Raw genomic sequence first — 20,651 nt, 5'->3', positions numbered from 1 at the left:
TCACAAATCATTTATTTTTCTCTTTGCTTTTTTGGCATCTCACACGCTCGCTGTGAGATTTTATCCATTTCTAAACAAGTTCACGTAACTCCAAGTTCTGCTGAGCTCCGTTTGCTGGCGAGATTTTACATGAACATTAGTTTTGATTTCACCTGGGTGCATTTTTTGGTTGTATTTGTTTCTGATTCTGCAGTTTAATATTGTATTTTCATCTCTGCGGCTTTCTGTTTCTGAAGTTTTGCACATGGACTCAAATAAAAACCGACAGCATTCATTAATAGTGTATCTACACCACTGTGATTTAACCTCGTGGCAGCCAATTTATGAACTCTGTAGCTCCGGCATGATGTAGCAGCTTTGCAGAACTAAAAATTGTATTCCCAGCAGCAAACAAAGCTAAATGAATTGCTCCACACATTGAGAATACTGTTAACGTGCTAGCTTTCCAGCAATTGGAAATAACAACATAGCTCATTCCAATTTGTACTACAAGTTTGTCTGATAACAGTCTGTCTTAGACAAACTTCTGACTGAAGTGAGAGCTGAGCACTGTAGCACATCAGACTCAGGGACCAAAAAAAAAGTGAGAAAAAAAATGTGATAATACGAACGTGCGGTCCTTAGCGATGAACCTTCAGAGGATTCTCAGCTGAATCTGCAGCTCTCTGTCTTTGCAGAAATTTGAAGTCAGCCTCACATTACTGTTCTGCTGTTTGACTGCATCTTTACTAATCTGGTTACCTCTGCACTGCACTAAACAGAAGCAGCAGATATTTATACAAGGCCAAAAAGAACTGAACTTGTTTTTAACAAGACTACACACACATTTATTTCTGGTGTAAAGTTTGACATATTAGCACGGCAGTCTGTGGGGGTTCGGATCACTCGAGAGGCCAGACGAGGCACTGCGCGCTTTTGGCATTTTCATATCGGTTGCCGTTGGTTACCGCAAAACTATCATAAGCTTGCGACAGCTTTATAAATTATGAGAGACAAATCCTTTTCTCTAATCAACAGGTTTGTTTGCAGCAACATGACAGTCATGTGTGCTGAGGGAGGAAAACTCTTTCTGCTCACTACATCAGCAGCCCAGCTCGTCTGTAACATGCTCATTCATGACTAATACTCTCATATCACTGGTCAAATGAGGACTTAACACATATCCATTAACCCGTGTCTCCAGTTATGTTTAATTTGTTGTCTCGATTTTAGCGGCAAACAATGGAGAATGATTCAGTGGATAGTGGGCTGCCTATTTACCGGTGACCTTTTTTCACTCCTACAAGCTGAAGAGGTGTTTTGGATTAAACCTCATGTGTTACACCTTTTTTTTTTTTTTTTTTTGCTTGAGATGAATCAGCATTTAGATCATTTTATAGCCTCAAAAGCATTGGACTGGCTGTTTTTGTTGTTGTTGTTATTTTTAGGAAAAATCTTGTTTTTTGCTGCTTTATCTTTGGCTTGGAATTTGTCATAACTTTAAATTTAAATTTAAATTTTAAACAATGATAGAATCTAAAAATAAGAAAAACAAACCCCAGATCATTAGGGGTAAAAAGAAGAACTAAAAACTTGAAGCCATAACTGACTGACCAGAGGTGGTGCGGTTCAGGAGGGGGAATCCACAGTGTTTGTGTTAGGGTCAGGCGGCAGGGGACAGATGCTTGACAGAGGTCAGACAGACAGGTCATAAATATGGTGGACAGGCTAATCTGGCCTATGACAAGTAAAGGGCGGATCTGCTGTAATGGGTGATAAATGTCAGAGCCTCCCTGCAGCCTCAGATGAGTGATTGTTAAGCAGCTTCTCTCAGCCCAAAGCTTCCAGCCAGACTGACAAGCAGTAGAGGAAACATTTACACGGACAGAATGGCTTGTTTGGACAACCCCCCACCCCTCCCGCTCTCTTTTCCTTATTGTCGCCATAGGCAAAACGAGAGAGGGGAGATTAATCAGGCTGTTAGCATGTTTGATGGAGAGGAGAGGAGGAATCTGTGTGTGCAGAGGAGAGTGTAAAAGGTTAAAAAAAAGAAAAAAGAAGACGAGGAGAGTTGTGATTCATCAGGGGTTAGTGATCCACTGAGGAGCAATAATTTTTAAAGTAACAGGCCTTGATTACAATAATGTCCCCATAGCAACTATTATCTTTAATGACTATTATTATTACTGTCATAAAGTGGAGAGTGGAGCAAGTCTTATTGAAATATGGTGTTATGCAACTGCGCTTTTGAACGGTTTCGCTTAAAATCCTGCAACGTTAAACATGCAGACGGACAAATGGCATAAATGAATGTGTGCTTCATAAGGTGAAAGGCATATGAAGACACATATGTATGACTCCATAAAGGTGCTACATTGCACCCAATTCAGTCTGTTTGTGTTATGAAACCTTTATTAGATTTATTTGTCAGGTTTATGTTGGTGCTCGGGTGATGACGGCTGAGTAACAACGTTACAGAGGGGAGCGACTTACATTTGGAGACTCTGGAGACTTTCCTCTTAACCTCACCAGCACCTGAACCGGCACAACCGTCCTCATCGTCACAGTCCCCGCTGTACCGCCCCTCTGCATCGCCGCTTCCTGTTTCAATCTGATCCAGTGAGCCGAGTTTAGGGATCGACTTTCCCTGCAGCAGCTTTTTGAAAAAGAGAGAGAGAGACAGAATTAGGCATTTTTAGTAGAAAAAAATATATACATGACTTGGAATGCTTTTACCTTGAGCTCTGGGTATCTACGAGTATGTATTATTATGACAGACAACAGGAATGTGAAAAAATCTTGAGCTACCTTCAAAAGAGCCAGACTTCTCTCGAGGCTTTCTTTTAAAGTTTTTCTTTCAAAATCGGCAATTCTCAGAGGAATGTTTTTTTTTTTAATTAAGCCACTTAACTGACTTATGAATCATTCGCCTAACTCAAAGGATGAAGCCGGGTAGTGTGTTCATATAACAGACAACTTAGCAAACTACCAATTCTAAATTGTATCTTTAGACAAAAAGACATTTCTTCACGATTTTTTTAGCCGAACCTACAACAGATGCCAAAGAATTCTCAGAGCGCTATCAGCTGAAAACTTTGTAGTCTCTCCAGCGTGTCCTTAAGAAATGAAAAAAACTGGTCTAGTGGAGGATGAAAGAAGAAGTGGTTAACTAAAACTAGACTAAAAACTTGATGAGTTAACTAGAACAAAGACATTGGCTAGAATTTAAAATAAAAAAGATTTGATGAGCTCAGAAAACTAAAATCAAAATACAGAGAGGAAATACACTTAGTTTCAGCTTTTGTTATTTTGGTAAAATCTGTTATCACAGAGGCTTTGATGCAAATGTTTGAGATTGTGTACAAGACGTTGAGTTAACTGCTTTGAAAAGGACGTGTTTTTATTGTAATACCTGTACTGATTTTCCTAAATCTTGCATCTGGCATATGCCCCGAATACAAAAATCATTAAAAGCACTAAAAACTAAAATGAAACTCACAAAAACTAAAACCATCTCAACACAAAAAAAATAATACCAAACTTAAATAAAATAACAGCTGATTAGAAAACACAACACTATAATAACTCTGGTGTCTATTGCTGTGGAGGCAGTGTCATTGTTTTGGGCTGCATGTTAGACACAGATGTACAAAATCTATATCTGACAGAAATCCACTGTCAGATATAGACCCAACATACAATTTTGACTGGGAATGGCTTCATTTTTAGTGATTCAGAACACTCTGCAAGTGCCATTATCTTAGCAAAATATAAAGCAATGAAAGTCAGTTTAAGACTTTTGCATGGTACTGTAGGTTGTTGGGAAACGGTGGGAAAGATGGGAAAAAAATGTGAGAAGTTGCTCATTATGTTGCCAATCAGCCTGAATCCTCTGGTTAAAAAAAAGAAATGCATAGAGAAACAATGAATCCCCACAGCGACTGCACTGCAGCTGACTTTTGTTTGTAAATAAACACTTCTGCCCTGAATTTTGCAGCGTCCTGATTTTGAATAAGATCTCTAAAAAAGAAATACTTTTAATAATGAATAAATACATAGTAAAATGTCCTTATTTGTTTACTAAGAGATCATCACCATCAGCTATAATGTACACTTCACAGAATCCATATATCAGGTGTATGACAGTCGTCCTTCTTGGCCGCAGTGGTCTGCAGGCCAGCTAACCTTTCTGATGCATTGCTGTGCAGCAGAAACCCAACGCCAGGGGAAATGCATTCGCTAATTGGTTCATTTAAATTCATGGTGCGTCACTGGAAACAAGAAAGATTTTTGTGTGTGTGTGTGTGTGTGTGTGCCTGCGTCCGTGTGTGCACTGATCAAAAAGGTAGTGTCTATGCTAATTAGTTAGTGCTGTGGTTCAGGGCTGGAGAGGGAAGGAGTCAGAGTTGCTGGGAAGGCTGAGCCGGGACATGTGTGCGCTGGTCTGAAGTCTCATCTGCTGACTGGTGACAGGTTAGATTGGAAAATCTAAGCTTTCCCTCCATGTGTGTAATTAGCATGATTTTCTCTCTAATTATGTCAGAAATATGGCCAAATGTTTAATACATTATGAAGAATAATGGGTTTCTGTGTTGCCTGAAATTAGCCTGGTCTGGAGGTTTGAATCTGAAGGAGGCAGAGCACTGCTTGAGGGCTCATTATGTGGAGTTCAAAGGCTGTCAACTCGGAGCCCATTTTTAAAGGAAACAGCATCCAGCAGTAATTAGTCTGCACATGGGAAACAATACACGACTCGAGATTTAAGATTCTATTCATCATCTGCATGGAGTTGAAAGGTTAATGTCTATATATAAATAAGCCCGTGTGCATGTGTGTGGCTGAGAGGGAAAAGAACTGCTTTCTTATACATAATCGGAAGAATTCAAACACATGACCTTCAGTCGTCTCAGGTCACTTCTGTATTCTGCAGAAACTTTTCTGTTCAAAGTTTACTCTAATTGATTGGTTTGTCAAAAACTGCAGAGGGTCTGATACTAAAAATAAAGGCAATAAGCAACACATTTTCTGTACTGTTAGCCAAAGATAAAAACCTGTTAAAAAAATATACTGATCTTCCTCATGAAGTGCAAAGCCAGTGTCTGATATCATATTTCTGTTGTTGTTTAGAACAAACTAGCTGGTGCAGATTTCCTAATTTTATATGAACAGTTTAATTCTTAAGCCAGCCCTCGTTTCTTTATATTTTACTAAGGAAAGGGGAAACAGGTGCGGTGAAACGTGAAAACCTGTATGCAAATACAGTATTTAAGACAAAAACAGTGTTTCAACAATTCTGAGGAATTCTCATCTTCAGGCATCTCGATGGACATTCAAACCTTTTCTTTGGATGCTGCCTTTCGTTCTGTTTTTTCCCCAATTTTTACACACAGCCCCAAGCTCTTGGGGAATCACCTTGCTGGTCCATATATAACATTTTATTCTTGTCAAACTGTGTTATCGTCTATGTTTTTCATAGACTGAAATAAAATGATGCATGACAGATCTTGGCTGTACACGCTCACTGTATAAGACACATGGCCACTAATTATCAGTCTAGTTCTGATGTAATTTGGCGTACCTCAGCCTTTTCTCCATGTTTTCGGTCCTTTAGAAAGCCTCCTTTTCACTGAGACCATTTCTGATGAAGTTTTGATGACCAGTAGATGGATCAGCTTCATCAGGTTTTTGCTTGATTTTTTACTATTTCTTGAAGTTTTCTTTCTTTTTTGGGCTTGCTACTTATTCTTTTGTCTCCCACTTGTCCCATTTCCTGTAATTTTTCAAGGACACACAGCACACCATGCTGAGATATGCCAAGTGTTCAGCTAATAGCTCTTTGGGAATCACCATATTGTTACAAAAATCTTTGGGAGTTTTCAAAGGTTCAACTAAAGAAACAATATCTGTGTTTTTGTGAAAGATAATGGTTTACTATAATCGTTGCTAAAGAGACAACACTGGATCGTCCTTTGAGTCAGATATCGTTTGATGCTTGATTGATTCACAAGTTAGTGTTAAGAAGTGGTTTATCAAACAATAAAATTATTCTACAATATAAGGACTGCACTGGCTGCTTTTTCACTCTTTTCAATGTCCAGAGAAACCAGTCTGGCTCCTTGGGAGCAGCATATAAAGAAATGGACGGTGGCTCAAGACTTTTGCACAGCGGCGTACCGTTTTTTATGATGACCACAGTGTTGATTTCAAGTCGATCCCATATATACTTCATCCTGATTCTGCAAACATACATTATATCCACTAATGAAACGAAAAGGCCCCAAAATCTCCACTCCCTGTAAGTTCTCATGTTTTTCAGGAAACTCACTTTTTTTGTAATGAGAGTTTATATTCATGAGCTGTGCTTTCAAGACATCAATACACTTCAAAAAGACCCAATGGTGGTATGGGCTGGGAGCCACAGCAGGATAGGAAAGTCAGAAAGTGCTGAGAGACTGACTGACCCTAAATAAACATACACTAGCCTGCAGCTATAAGCTGGTTTTGGTCTTTTCATGGGATTTGCTGCCAAAAAGAAGAACTGTATATTGCCAGCTATAGGCTGCTGTAAGACAATGATAGGAAAATAATAAGACTCAGATGAAAGCTAAATATAAAAAGGTTAAGGTCAGGCAGTGATAATATGAAAGCAAAACGGCTTAATTTACTTTGTTATTTATAGACATCTTTATTCCTGTACGACAGGGCTTCACTCTCACGTTTTATGTGCTTTTGATGTGCAAAAGCATGTGCGTTTGGTTTTTATAAGGTCACTGGCAGGTGACTCGATTCCCCAAACGGCGCTAATCAATGAATCAAGCCTTATAAGCTAATAATATTTCACAGCTAACTCATTTGTTCCTTCAGCTGAGGAAACATTCATCACGCCTGACCAAGAATGTCAATCAGCGGGCTACTCGATTCTTCTGCTTTTCCTGTGCAGGAAAATAACTGCCCTGCGTTGGATTGTATTGAACAGCCACGCTGCTCTTTCTGAAATACAATGAAGTGAGCCTGAATTGCCTAACAGTGTTATTAGCCTCTCCTCTGTGAATGACATGAGGTTTTGTCCAGCACTGGCTGGGAGACAGGTGCTTTGATTCGCTCAAACCCATGGTAGCCCCCCTTGGGCAGGCCTCTGGCTGTTACTGGAGTGTGTGGAGAGTTAGAAATGACCAAATAATACCAAGGACTCTGTGCACAAACAAAACTGTCTTTGTGTGAAGCAACTCTGCTACTACACACATTGTGTGATTTTTTTTTTTTAATACAAAGGTATCACCAATTCATTGCCTTTTTTCCCCCTTTTCTTTGGAAACTGCACAACAATTTAGAGCCAGTAGAAATGATAAAATTATTTTCTACAAATCCACGCACCATTCCACTTTATTAACAAAAAGAAATTAGAAAAAAATATTAAACAGCAAGTGTGCTACTTGGAAACGTTTGGGCTTCCCAGGAGGTCACGGCTTTCATCACGGCTTGCAAACACTTTTTGTAACCAGCTAAATTACAGAATTTTTACCTGCTGCTTCCCGATATGAAATATATCCAAACTTTTGCTTATAACAGCCTGAATCGTGAGGAAAACTGGACATTTATTTACATCAGATTTAGCACCGCTTCATTAATGCATTGCTACTTACTTTAATTAACTAGAGGTGGGCGGATCAATTCGAATATCAATGGTATCGATGCCAACACTAATATTGGTATTAAATCGATACTAGCGCGATAGGATCTCCTCTTCAATAACTCATTATGCAACTCACTGAACTGTGTTAAATAAATAATTATTTTTCTGGGAAATGGAAAAAAACCCCACCTTAAACATGCACTATGAAAAATGTCTAAACCTTTTTGTTTGACATCTGTTTTTTCCACAGCCTACAGCACATTTAAACAATAGTCATAGAGGAACATTTACATTCGAGGTCTCCAAAAACCCAGTTTCAAAACAGATGAAAAGCTGAAAAGTGTGTTTTGTTGTGTTAACTAATTATTGTGGAAAGAAAGAAAAATCTGTGATTTAGTGATCATCAAACCATGAGGCACTGCTCTCCCCAACATAAGTTCCCTCTATACAGGGTGGTTTAAAAGTATTGGTATTGATACAATAATGGCCCTGTATTTACTTGGTATTGGATCAATACTGAAATCTGCAGAATCCCACAGTCTAATTAACCAGTATAATTAACAACTGTACTTAAAAATCAGTCAGATTTGTAAATCATGTCCTTCTGACAGTCTCACGCCTTCATTTGTCAGCCTGCATTTCTTTGAGGTAACTGGCTGACTTGAAAAACAGGTACAATGTTTGGCTTCTGTGCTATGATCCTAAGTTACACTGTACAGTAAAAGGCTATTATTTCAAAGGGAGAGAGCTGTGCCCAGAGTGGCTGCATCTAATAGGATTCTGTCACAGACAGAAGTTCGGCTAGCGACAATTTAACCGCCAAGCAAAATGGCAAAAAGAAAAAAAAAAGAAAAAGAAAGAGTTCCTTTTGTGGCGTTCTGAACTCGCAGAGTAAAGTAACTCTGCTCTGCTTTTTTAACACAAATTCAGTGAAACGTTTTTCAAGATTGGCAGAAAATATCAGAGGACACGGGATGGCGAGGTGGAAAGCGAAGACTGTGATTATTGCATTCTTAATCGTGGTTTGTTTATTTGTGGGATTTTGTGTCGCTCTCCATTCTGTGCTAAACCATTTGCTTTGGCGCCTTCAGACAGAAACTGGTGTTACGCAATATTCAGAGGCCAGTGCAAGCGCAGCCATGCAGTGATTTAGAAATGGCTTTTTATCTTCAAGTTGCAAAACATCACCTCAGTGACACCGAGGCTCATCCACCGCTCACTTACCAAAGCATTTTACAAACCAATCAATATCAGAAAAGCAGCAGAAAATGAAACATATTTTCACTGTTGCGGTGACCACACAGCTCCTGTTCAAGGCCCTGAGTTTTAAATTGCATTTAGGAGGAGTTTTATCGTGCATACTCTGCCCGTCTTTCTTCCTTTTGTTTTTACTACACGTCCATATGCGGGGAATATAGACACAAATTACAAAGAATTCGGCAACTCGCATCACAAACAACATGCAAACACGACAGATTAAGATTCTGCTCTTAAAGTTTCAGTAATGATAATAAGGGTCTGTCAGTAACTCCAGTAATTTGGTCGGGGCTTAAATATCAATATTGGATGGATTCTAATTAAAATTTGGTACCAATATTCATTGTGCCCTGAGGTTGAATTTTAAGGAGTGGTGTGATCGCTGGACCATCCTCTAGCGTCATCATAGGGTCAAAGTGTGACCTTCTCCCATACCTTACATCACAGACCTTATGGCCATATAGTCCCTCCACTAAACCTTCAATGCTAATCAGAGGCCTGGCACACTAACACGACTGTACCTGCTAAACATCGGGATGTTAATATCGTCTTTGTGAGGCTTAAAGCAAAAACTAACCCAACACGCAAATGTGAGGAAATGCTTGTTAGGTTAATTGATGATTCCAAGTTGGCTGCAGGTGTAGATGCGAGAGTGTATCTTTCTTTCTCTCTGTGTGTTGATGTGCCTCTCCAGGGTGTACCCTGCCTCTGGCCCTATGTCAGCTGGGAAAGGCTCCAAATTTTCTCACCCATTTCCCCAAAGCGATGAGCCCTGTGAACCGGAAACCAATCTGAGTGCACCACCTCGAAGGATGTCTCAATACCTAAAAATGCATCTGGAGGAGAAAAGAGCAAGGAGAGCAGAGGCCTGCTGCGGGAGCTGTGATCGAGGATGGACAGCTGAATGCTTCACAAATGTAAACCGTTTATCTGAAGAAGGCATGTGACACACAGATGGGACATCCAAATAGGGGCAGGAAGCCGAGGTTAGCAATAAATATTTCCTTTTAAGTCATTTCAGTTATTTAGGATGACTTACTTCATGATCTTTTTGCCTTTCCACGTTTGTGTAATTTTTTAAAAGGTGCACGACATCTGTACAGTCGTGTCGCACTGAGGCACATTGTGCATTTGATTAAAAGCAGGCCTGGATCTACAAGTGTCATGAACACTGTTATGCTTATCTGACATCGGAGATAAAATACAGCAGTAGGCTGCGACAAAACAATAAACACAGGATACAGCTGCGCTACATGTCACATTGCTGTCACATTGCTTTTGAAATGACAGCTCAGAAGCAAGGGTGCCTCATTTGTCTGTTGCTTCCACTCCTCCGCTCACATTTCTGGTGGGAAGAACTTTCTATGCTTCCTTCTCATTGAAGAAGAAGAGGCGCAGAACGAAACTGAGGGTGTACAGTCTCAAAAGATGATGAAAGGCTTGTTTAGGTGCCTCTTATTTTTACTTATTCTGCAAAAAAATTGCAGCTGGGGCCTGGGGAGTCCAGGGGTGTCCCATGGTGTCTGGTACCATATTAGCAGAGGATTCTTTGGGTCCTGTGGGTTGCCAGGTGGAGCCTCCATGGAAACGATTTGCCCCAGTATATCCCACAGGTGCTTGATCAGATTGGGCTATGGGGAGCATGAAGACTGGGTCACTGCCTCGGACACACTTTGTGTCCTTTAACTGTTGAGTGGTGGTTCAGTTTCCTGCTGAGGAGACGGGAGGTGGTGCTTGCCATCGAGGGCATGCTTATTGGGCGGAGAATCATAGATGTCTTTGCGGGTAGTGCGTGTCAAAGTAACAGCCACATGAAACAAGATTTCCCAACTATAACAACATGATAGCGATGACTATTAATAACTTCATATCAGTGGTTTTAATAATATATTTAATAATAATGTAAATATAGAGTATTACAGGAGTGTGCCAAGGATCCAAGGGCTAGACAATCTTCTGATTTCTTTAACGTGGTCTGAGGAATACTTCTGCAGACATCCTGAAGGTCTTTCAAAGGTTTGTTTTTTTGTTTTGTTTTTTGGACAGTGGCTGCTTTTTTACTTATTTTTAGTCCAGTCCTTGTACGTGACCATTTTCAGAGGAATGGTTGTTTTTAAGCCACTTAACAATGACCCATGTATCATTCGAAGAAAAAAGAAGGCGCAACAGATAAAACAGTATTGTGTCGACACAGAACAGCAAACTTACCAAAGAGCCCATTTTAAATTGGATCTTTAGGCACTTTGTTACTAGCAGCCTGCCACAAAAACACATCATTTGTTCCCCTTTCTTTAGTCGAATCTATAAAAATTCCAAGAATAATACAGCTTTACCATATCGTGATTGACAAAGAGCTGAAAACTTGGCCAGAAGTCTATCTACAGAAGATGAAAAGCATCTGAAAGTCATGACGTTAAAAAAAACAGAGAGAAAATCCAGCAAAGACCTGACACAGGACCTGAGAGACACATTTGGCCCTTCAGCTGTCCGTCTACTGTTCACTGAAGCCTCATCAGAAATGGCCTCAGTGAAAGGGTGCAAGTCATTCTTAAGGAAGGGAAACAGGGAGAAAAGGCACAAGAACTCGACTGAAAATCGGCGGCCACAGGTCTCATGCAGTGAGTGTGTTCAGGCATCTGTAAAACGCAGTGGAAGCTTGGTCATGGAACAACAGGCAGCCAACATCCGAGGAAGACATTTCAATGTCCTTCCAGAAGTGTGAAGAACTGAAAACTATGTCAAGAAATTACAGGAAAGCTTGCATAAAAGAGTTCAGAATAAAGTTGGTCATAGCAAATATTGATACTCAAGCTCATTGCAGTTGTACAGACTCCATTTTTGCCTTATATACTGTATTTGTATACATGTAAAGTGCTGTACCTATTCCCAGTTTCATAGCATAATCTAAAGGAAGGACGGATGGCCCAAGACTTTTACACAGCACTGTGCACACATACATTTCGGTGTGTTTAGCATCCTCCACTCCACGCCCTTAAAACAGTCCTGGCCGCCTGATGTATTGCATTAAGTTCCACACTCACCACAGTGCACATCACAAACTTCGTCATAACGCCAGCTGCTTCCTCCACCAGCTCAGAAAATCACAACAAAGACTCGAAGTCGTAAGGTGACTTAAACGAGTTGGCATGGGAACCGAGCCTTGGCTTACCTTTCATCACTGCGCCGTACTCTGACTGGCTACATCGCACTATATATGTTGGCAGTTTCAACTGGACAGGACTGAAAACTGCTGCTAAACACAGTAAAGCCTGCCTGAAAAAAAATCGTAAAAAAAATCTGGCACACACTTACGATGGGCTTATGATATCTTCATCACCTGCTGCATAAGGAAAAGCCCAAAGCATCATCAAGGACACCAGTCAACCAGCCCACACACTTTTCTCCCTCCTGCCATCTGGAAAACGCTACCGAAGCATTAAATCAAGCAGCAGCTATTTCAAAGACAGTTTCTCCCTACAGGTAGTGAGAATAATGAATACTTCCCACAAACACCCCTAAAAAAAGCTAAAAAAACAAAAAAACAAAAAGCACACATACATAAACTAAAACACTACGTAAAGCATGCAGCTCAGAGTTTCATTTGCATTTTCTGAAGTATCACTCAGTTATACTATCTGGCATCGAGGGGGGGCACAAAGTGAGGTTTTATTAAGACGGGTATTGTTTGGCATCTGCCTTTGGAGTAAATGTGACTGAAGCAATTGAAGCAAATAAAAAATAAGAACTAATTAAACTCTGGCTGCAGTTTCATTTGTTTGACCTGCGCCGTCTTTAAAACGCGAAACCATGGTTTCAGCGAGCGCTACGCAGACAGCAGAAAATGTCACCACGATGCTGTCAATTTTCACTCAGCTGTCAACTCCAATTTGTGACCTCGCACCATTAAGGCACGCACTTCAGCTGCATCTACAGTAATGGAAAGAGGTGACTGCCATGTTACAGCATCTTGTAAATGTTAGGGCATTATCACTATATTTATCCTGCCTACACAACCACTCAGTCTGCATTTCACAGACCAAAGTACAAGCACTCCCCAAAAACACTGCCAAAGAATTCAAAGTTTCAGGTAAACTGTCACAGACAACTAAAAGCATTTCATTGCCGGATCGCCGCTCGTGTACAGGGTACATTTCCTAAAGAGGTGCAGGGTGTCATATGGCAACATGAATCACACCTTCAGACATCCAAGCAATGAATCAAGCCCTGTGCAGATTTTTAAGCTCATTAGTATTCCCTTTGAACATGTTCTGCTATCTGTAAATAGAGGGTGGGGGAAGAGATCTTACAATGATCATTTTTGCCAGTCAGAGCAGGGGGGAGAAAAAAAGTGTCAGTGTGCGAGTCGGCTCCCGAGACGCTCGCTGTCATCGCCCATCTCCCTCTCGTCAGCAGCGGCGCTGACAGTGTGTTTATGCAGAGCAAGTGCATCAGCGACAAAGAGGCAGCAGGTCAGCGATTGAGTGGTCAGAGCAGATATTAGACTACAAAGTGAATATTATCATTCAAGTTAAGCTCTCCTATGAGTCAACTTTTAAAAAAAAAAGACACTGCTGCCAAAAATGATAAATTATTTATTTATTTATTAAGTCTCTTTATTTAGCCACTTTGTTAGGTACACCTGTTTAACCACCTTTAAACACAAATATCTAATCAGCCAATCACATGACAGCGATTCACTTCATGTAGGCATGAACAAGATGACACTCTAAAGTACATTTAGGAATATGTAACAAAGGGGATTTAAGCGACTTGGAATGCGACATGGCTCTTGGTGCCAAGTAGGAGTATTTCAGAAACTGCTGCTCTGCTGGGATTTTCATACACAACCATCTCAAGACTTTACAGAGAACGATCCAAAAAAGAGAAAATATCCAGTTAGCTGCAGTTCTGTGGTCTCAGACATCAGAGAAGAATGGCCAGACAGTCAGAGAGGCAACAATATCCCAAATAACCACTCATTACAATCAAGGTATGTACAGAAAATAATTTCTGAGAACACAACACGTCGAAACTTGAAGCAGATTGGCTACAGCAGCAGGAGATGACACCGGCTACCACTCCTGTCAGGTAAGAACAGGAAACTGAGGCTTCAGTTTACACATGCTCACCAAAATTGGATAACAGAAGATTGGGAAAATGTTGCTTGGACTGAAGAGTCTTGATTCCTGCTGCAACATTCAGATGGTAGGATAGGAATTTGCCAGAAAACAAAATGAATCTGCACGGTGAAGTATTAAATATGAACAAGGCGTACCTAATAAATTGTCCAGTTACTTGCAATGTCCCTGCAGTCATAAGTAGCTGTTCTAAAAGTTCACATCTGTTATAGAAAACAGTTCAGCTTTAATGAAATACTAAGGATAAGCACTGTTACTGTAGCTGACAGCATTAGGTCACTATATTTGAAATGAACACTGTATTTGCAGAACGCGCTCCACCACAAACCAAATCAACTACACGCAAACGCGATTGAGAGGTGGCTCTTAAAATTTGGCATGAACGTGAATTCAAATTAAGAAGCATGAATTATTCATGTGTGATTTTGGAGGACTTTGCTGTGCTGCAGAACTTGAATTTCACAACCTATGTCCAAGTGCACAAAGAGGATTATGCTGCTGTTGCTTAAACTATAATCGCATACATTCACTTAAGATAAACTTATCTGTGGGTAGGCAGCTTAGCCGGATTTGTCGTTGAATGTTTTAAACACCTTGTGTGGGTTAAAAAAAAAAAAAATCATTATCCTGCAGGTTCTGGGATTTTTCTCTAATTAAGACACACTTGCACAGTAATGACATTTATGACTTTACACACTCCCTCCTAAGCTGCAACAGGAATTAAGTGGATGTGTTGTGTTAAAAAAATCATCTTGAGACTTGAGGATAATGGTAATAAATAAGATTGGGTTTAATCCCAAACCGGACTTTCAGATGCTGCATTTTGAAATACGCGTTCAGGAGCACAACAAATAAAATGTGAATATATTCACAGTGTTAATCCTTTGGACTAAGAGGAGAGACGATATGAATAATTCACAAGCAAAACTGCTGGTCAACCACCACATCAATGGCTGGTAAATAATTCAGCCGGCAGAGTGGGTGAGGAGCTGCTTGCCCCTGATTTTGATTGAGAGACACAGGGACAGAGCCTACTTATAGATTCTTGATGGGTTTTACCACATCAAGAGGAGAGGACAGGCAAGGAAGGAGAGGAGCCCACAAATAATTCATAGGAAAGAGCTGCTGATGAGCAAGATGATGAAATCTAGAGTTTGTACACTCAGATTGTATGATGAATTTGTCAATAGATGCATTGCCGTTTTGTGTTTTCTGTGGTCTCGGGTGCAGAATAGTAATGATATATTTCCATTTGGTGCCAAAACTCGGAGAAGCTTCTGTGCTCTGGTTAGTCAAGGTCAGGGGCAGATGAATGAAAACATTTCTGATATGTAGATTGAAAACATGAAAATCAACATTTGCATGGCTACATCACTCTTATCCTCATACAAATGCCCAACGGCAGCGTCTTTAAAGATAATAGAATGCCACCTTTTGCCTTTATCCGTATTTCAGTGTACACTTCCTTCTTTCTCTAGAAAAGAGTGTGCATACTTTAAGACAAGTTTCATCATATTAAGTTAACCCCCACTATAATGATTTGCATAATGCTGTTTTATGTAGTGGATATGCAGATGTGCACACAGCCACTCGTGTGTACACTGCAATAAATAATTGATGTTTCTGCTGGTCACAGACTCATCCCTCAACACATAAACACACACAGAAATTCAGGATCAGCATTTAAAAGTGACTGAATTTGAAATATGAACCCAAATATCCTTCCCAGGACCAAGTCTCCTTTTTTAAAAAGCCACACTGGCTGTGAATCACAGCCACTTCTTAGCACTCCCTGGTGTGTAAAACCATGCTGCATGCCTCATAACATAGGCGATCAGCACATGAAATGGTAGAGAAATAAAAATCTGACAGTTTAAAATGAATTCAGGTCATACACTCTGGCTGACACTTGTGCCGCACTTCAGCAGCTAATGACATGCCAATCAGAACTATTTGCAAATCAGACCCATTTGCAAATCAAGTCCCAGCCAGATGATAATAACTAGACTGAAGGATTGTGAATGCACAAGCTGCTAGATGAATCGTGCCAGATGTATAATTTAAAGTTCTTAGATACAAGATCATTTGTAAAGTTTTACCTTCCTCCATTGCCGACTACTACAAAAACACACACAGTTTCCATATTTCTCCTTTCTCAGAAGTAAAAGCACAAGCCCTTAAGATGCCATTTTGCTCTCTTACAAATTTGCTGCTTCAGAAAGTCCGAGCTCAACATTTTAAGTGTGATTGTCTGAACATTTGTATCAGCCAGCCTCCCTAACAAGAGAGTTTCCCTGAAAACATAAAAGACAGCTCATTTCCGCAAGTTCTCATCCTGAAAGCGGAGACACAGTAGGGGAAATTTATGGCAAAAATTCAATAATGTGCTTTACAACACCCAAAGTGGGAAACATGTGGCCCTGATGCAAGCGCAGGGCTGATGTTTAACTGTGTAATGGATGGTTTCTGTATTAATGATATAGGTACTATGAGGAATAAAGGTAAGGTTTCTTTCAAGTGCTCTGGTGAGATGACATGCACGCCGAATCAAGCCATAAATAAAGCTTTGCAAATGCACAGCAGAAGGATAACATGTAAGAATAAAAAAGGCTTTTTGGGGAAAAGTCTCCAAACTATTTTTTTCCCTTCAGACTGAACTTGTAATTCTATACAAGCAGATTTTACAGCCTAGTCAACACTGAAACTCCAGTAATGCTTTACTTCCTCATTCATTTAGGGGCCTGGTCTCGTTAGCCTGAAGTAAGTGCCCAGAGGCATTTCCAAGATAGGTGTTGAGTGGCAAGGCTTACTTCCAGAAGGACTTTGATAAAACTAAAAAGCAAAGTTGACTGAAGTGGCTGTGCCATAGATTGACTAACTGAGTATTTTCTTTCCTTTTTTAAAAAGCACTGCAACACCCACACTGCTGAACATGAAGGAAAAACACTGAAAAACATGTCTGTCAGTTAAATATCTGAAAAAGCATGCTTGACAACAGGTTTTTAATTCTGCTGATTACTGGAATTATTGTGTAAAAAATATCAATTTGCTTGGCTGGTAGAATAAATTACAGGCTGTGGTGGGTGCTGCAGGTAGAATGTACTCTGATAGATTAGTTATTAACTGATTTTGCTAGCTAAATCCTTTATGTATCTAATTGACCACCTTACAGCCATATTACCTTGTATGTGCATCTCCACTGAAGTTCTGCTCTCAAATGGACTATTAACCGATTCTGCCCCTTTTTTGTATCACACTGGTTTGTACTGATGGATTCCCTGCTGCACTAACTGTGCATTATAACCGTGTAAAGTAAAATACTGGCAGCTGCCAGTGCTACCCTTAGCTTCCTAGTAGATCCACCTGTGGTATCCAAGGTGATTATTGGAAAATTTGACCTGAGATTCAAACTCATGTGAGATTTTTAGTAGATTTTGAGTATTTGATGAATTTCAAAATCCTACGTTGATTTTCAGAAAATTCGACCTCTGACCTTGACCTTGAGGCCTTGAGGACGCCACTGGTCTAAGATTTTTAGTTGATGGTGTCATTTGGAAATCCTCTGCCACCCCATTCTCGGGTTATTGTATTCAAAATCTTGGATGTCCACGCCACCCACCCAAACCCCTGGCGGGATAACCACAATTCCCCATGAACCTCTTACAGCTGAGGGGTAAAAAAACAAAAAAGTCCCCATGAAATCCCTGCTTTGAAGAAAAGGGAGGAGTAAAGGTATAAATCAAAATCTATATTTGGAGACTTGTATTCAAGTCTGGACACTTTTGAGACCTTTTGGTCTTCTGTCGCTATTTGGATAGATTTGAAAATGTCATAGTTTGAGTTAGAATAAACTCTCTAGAAGCTTCTCTCTTGTCATGAATAATGAAATCCAACCTCATCTAACATAAGATTTGTAGTACCAAGTTAAAAAAAAAAAGAGGTTACAGCCAAGATATGTGCTAACTGTATTTTCAAGGCGTTTAAAGCTTCTGCAGTCAGAAAGCTGGTTTAGATGATCTGAATGGCTGTTCAGTCGCTTGCCATTGTTAGTTTTTATACACATCGTGTCTTGCTGCAATCACTATTTGAACAACAATGTTGGCATTTCTATTTTTCAAGATCTTTTCAGTAGTAAATCTCAGTGATGCAATACGTTGTGAAAAACAGTCTGAATATTGTCTGTACTGTAGCTACTGAAATCTCTACATACAGGAAAGCAGTAAGGAGAAAGCATAGGCAGTGATATGTTATTATTTTTAACTGATATGAAGCAATAATAAAGCACTTCCATTGAGAATTAGTCTGACGCAGTTTAACTTTTACTAAATGTGTCGGTGCAGTTTTTTCTTCTTGTTTTTTGGTTCATTTACTTATATCTTGAATTCATTGAAACAAAGCCCGATAAAAATCTAAAAACAGGACTGATGTAGATGGTTCCTATCGTGACTACACACGAATAGGCAGGGGTCAGCATTTACCCTGCTGCATCAGCACAGAATCTGTATTTTTATTTCGTCTGCATGTGCCGGAGGCTGTGCTGGCACACACCACGAAGACTTGGCGAACAGAGCGTGTGCAGAAGGGCAAATGTTGTATTTAAACACGAGTAGGTTTTAACTACAAAAATCAGACTGTCGAGGGCTCTCCTTTCCACATAAAACTGCTTATTGAACAGCCATCACAGTCAACCAGACACTTGTGGAACATCCAGAATTGGCCAATTTAAAATTGACTTTAGGAAGCAAAAGTAAAGGGGAAACTGGCAGCACAATTTCAAAGCTGGAACGCAACGTCGCCAAGTTTGTCCTGAATTACTGGAGACTGATGTCTCCAAGAGCCTGATCAAGAGGCGTCTTTTGCTTTCTGTATTACTTCTGCTTTATCTGTTCAAATATGTACATTTTTGGAGAAAGTCACAAACGCACTTTCCCCTCTGTATCCTTCCACGTTCGCAATCAGACTTTAGTTTATGGTCCGCTTAGCCAAACGAGCAAACTAATTAATGTCACGAAAATTTTTGCTGATCACGATAACAGCATTTGTTTTCACACTTTAGTGGAAGACTATTTGCTTTATAGTGAAAATGATATTATTAGCAGCAAACACAAAAAGGCGTCTGTGTTTAACTCTGTTTAATTAACAGAAAAACTATTATCGTCTGGCATTTTATCTGGGTACTATTCATACTCCCTGGGACACGGTGCCATCTGTGATTTGCTAACATTTATGTGCTGTGTAGTCAGCGTCGATATTCTTGAAACACCTGAGCGAGTAAAGGAAGCTTTGTTCCAAGAAACACGTTTGTGGGCAGAGTTGTCTGAACATTTTATTGCACAAATGATGTTCATCAGATTCACGCTGACCCGCAGATCTGAAGTAGGCTGCGATGTGTCAACATGTTTTTCAGCGGTCTGTCTCATACAGGTCACGCGGTAGATGCATATTTTAAAGTATCCCAGATGTTTACACATGAGGCGAGCTGCTTACATTTCATTTGCACCATAAACTTGCAAACATGGCCCAATATGTGTTTTTACATTTATGTTCTTACTGAGGAGGACACAAAACTTTAAAACACATTTTAAGAGAAGCCATCCAGTAGCTCTAAAGCATTTCATTCAAAACCGTGAACTGCACACCTCAATGCCTCTTTGTGACAGCTGATGAGAGCAGTGGATACCGCTTGTGCATGCTAAAAAAAAATTGTTTTACCAGCCTGCTGCAATGGTGCCTAACTCTGTACGCAAAACTAACTGCAATCTCACAATGTATTTTTTAAGCTTCAGACTAGAGATGTCAAATTCATTTCATATCAAGAGGTCTAAGGAGCTTGGAAAGAAAAGCGTCTGGACTTCTTTAAGTTGCCTGAAGACGTTTCACCTCTCATCCGAGAAGCTTCTTCAGTTCTAGGGTCAAATAATGGAGAGTCCAAGATTTAAACTCTGTTTGAGTGGACATGGACCCCCTATTGATCCTCTACCTAATCACACGAGCCAAGGTATGAAAACGGCTGTAGGTCACAATCAGCCAAGGTTTCGAGTTAACCCACTGTGAAACTAGCCCCACCCTATCATGTGATTTACTGAGGTCAGATGGCCCAGGATGTGAGTGGGCGTTAAGGCGTCTGGGAAGGGATCTCAAAACTGGATTATAGATGGCAGACAGTTGGTGTTGTAAGCCATCGCCTTTCTTCAAAGATGGTCGCTCACAGTGGACATAGGTGGTTTCTTTCATATGAAGAGCCACATACAGCCCACTTTGACCTTAAGTGGGCCAGACCACTGAAACTCCCCTTTCAAATGTGCAGTTTAACTCCCCTGTTAAACTGCACATTTAATCTCTGAGACAGCTTAATTGTCTTAGATTTTCCATGTGATATAGAAACTCTGCTACGGTAAAAGAAAGAAATCTGTCAGCACGACTCTTTGGGCTTAAATTTTAAAAAAAATGTGTAAAATTACAGAAAAAAAATCACATGGCTCATTGCCCAGACTGTCCTGTAATTATAAACAGAAAGTTTCGGTAAATTCACAGAAAATGTCCCTTTTTTTGGATCCATTGTAAAAAAAAAAAAAACCAAAAAAACCCAGAAGCTTATATTGTCATAGTGAGAGAACAGAAACTTTTCTGTTATTTAATAGCTT

The 20,651-nt window shown here is 40.0% G+C and overlaps 1 protein-coding gene across 1 annotated transcript in view; it reads right to left on the bottom strand.

Moving 5' to 3' along the window:
- The window catches only part of gpc5a (glypican 5a), a 145,756-nt gene that overhangs the window by 46,578 nt on the left and 78,527 nt on the right, over positions 1-20,651 (bottom strand). Inside the window, exon 8 of the mRNA XM_005466889.3 lies at positions 2,473-2,635. Coding sequence (XP_005466946.1) covers positions 2,473-2,635 — 163 coding nt within the window. The remainder of the gene's footprint in view (positions 1-2,472; positions 2,636-20,651) is intronic.

The sequence above is a fragment of the Oreochromis niloticus genome, linkage group LG1, assembly GCF_001858045.2.
Source record: "Oreochromis niloticus isolate F11D_XX linkage group LG1, O_niloticus_UMD_NMBU, whole genome shotgun sequence".
NCBI lineage: Eukaryota > Metazoa > Chordata > Actinopteri > Cichliformes > Cichlidae > Oreochromis > Oreochromis niloticus.
This window is presented reverse-complemented; position numbering and strand designations above follow the sequence as displayed.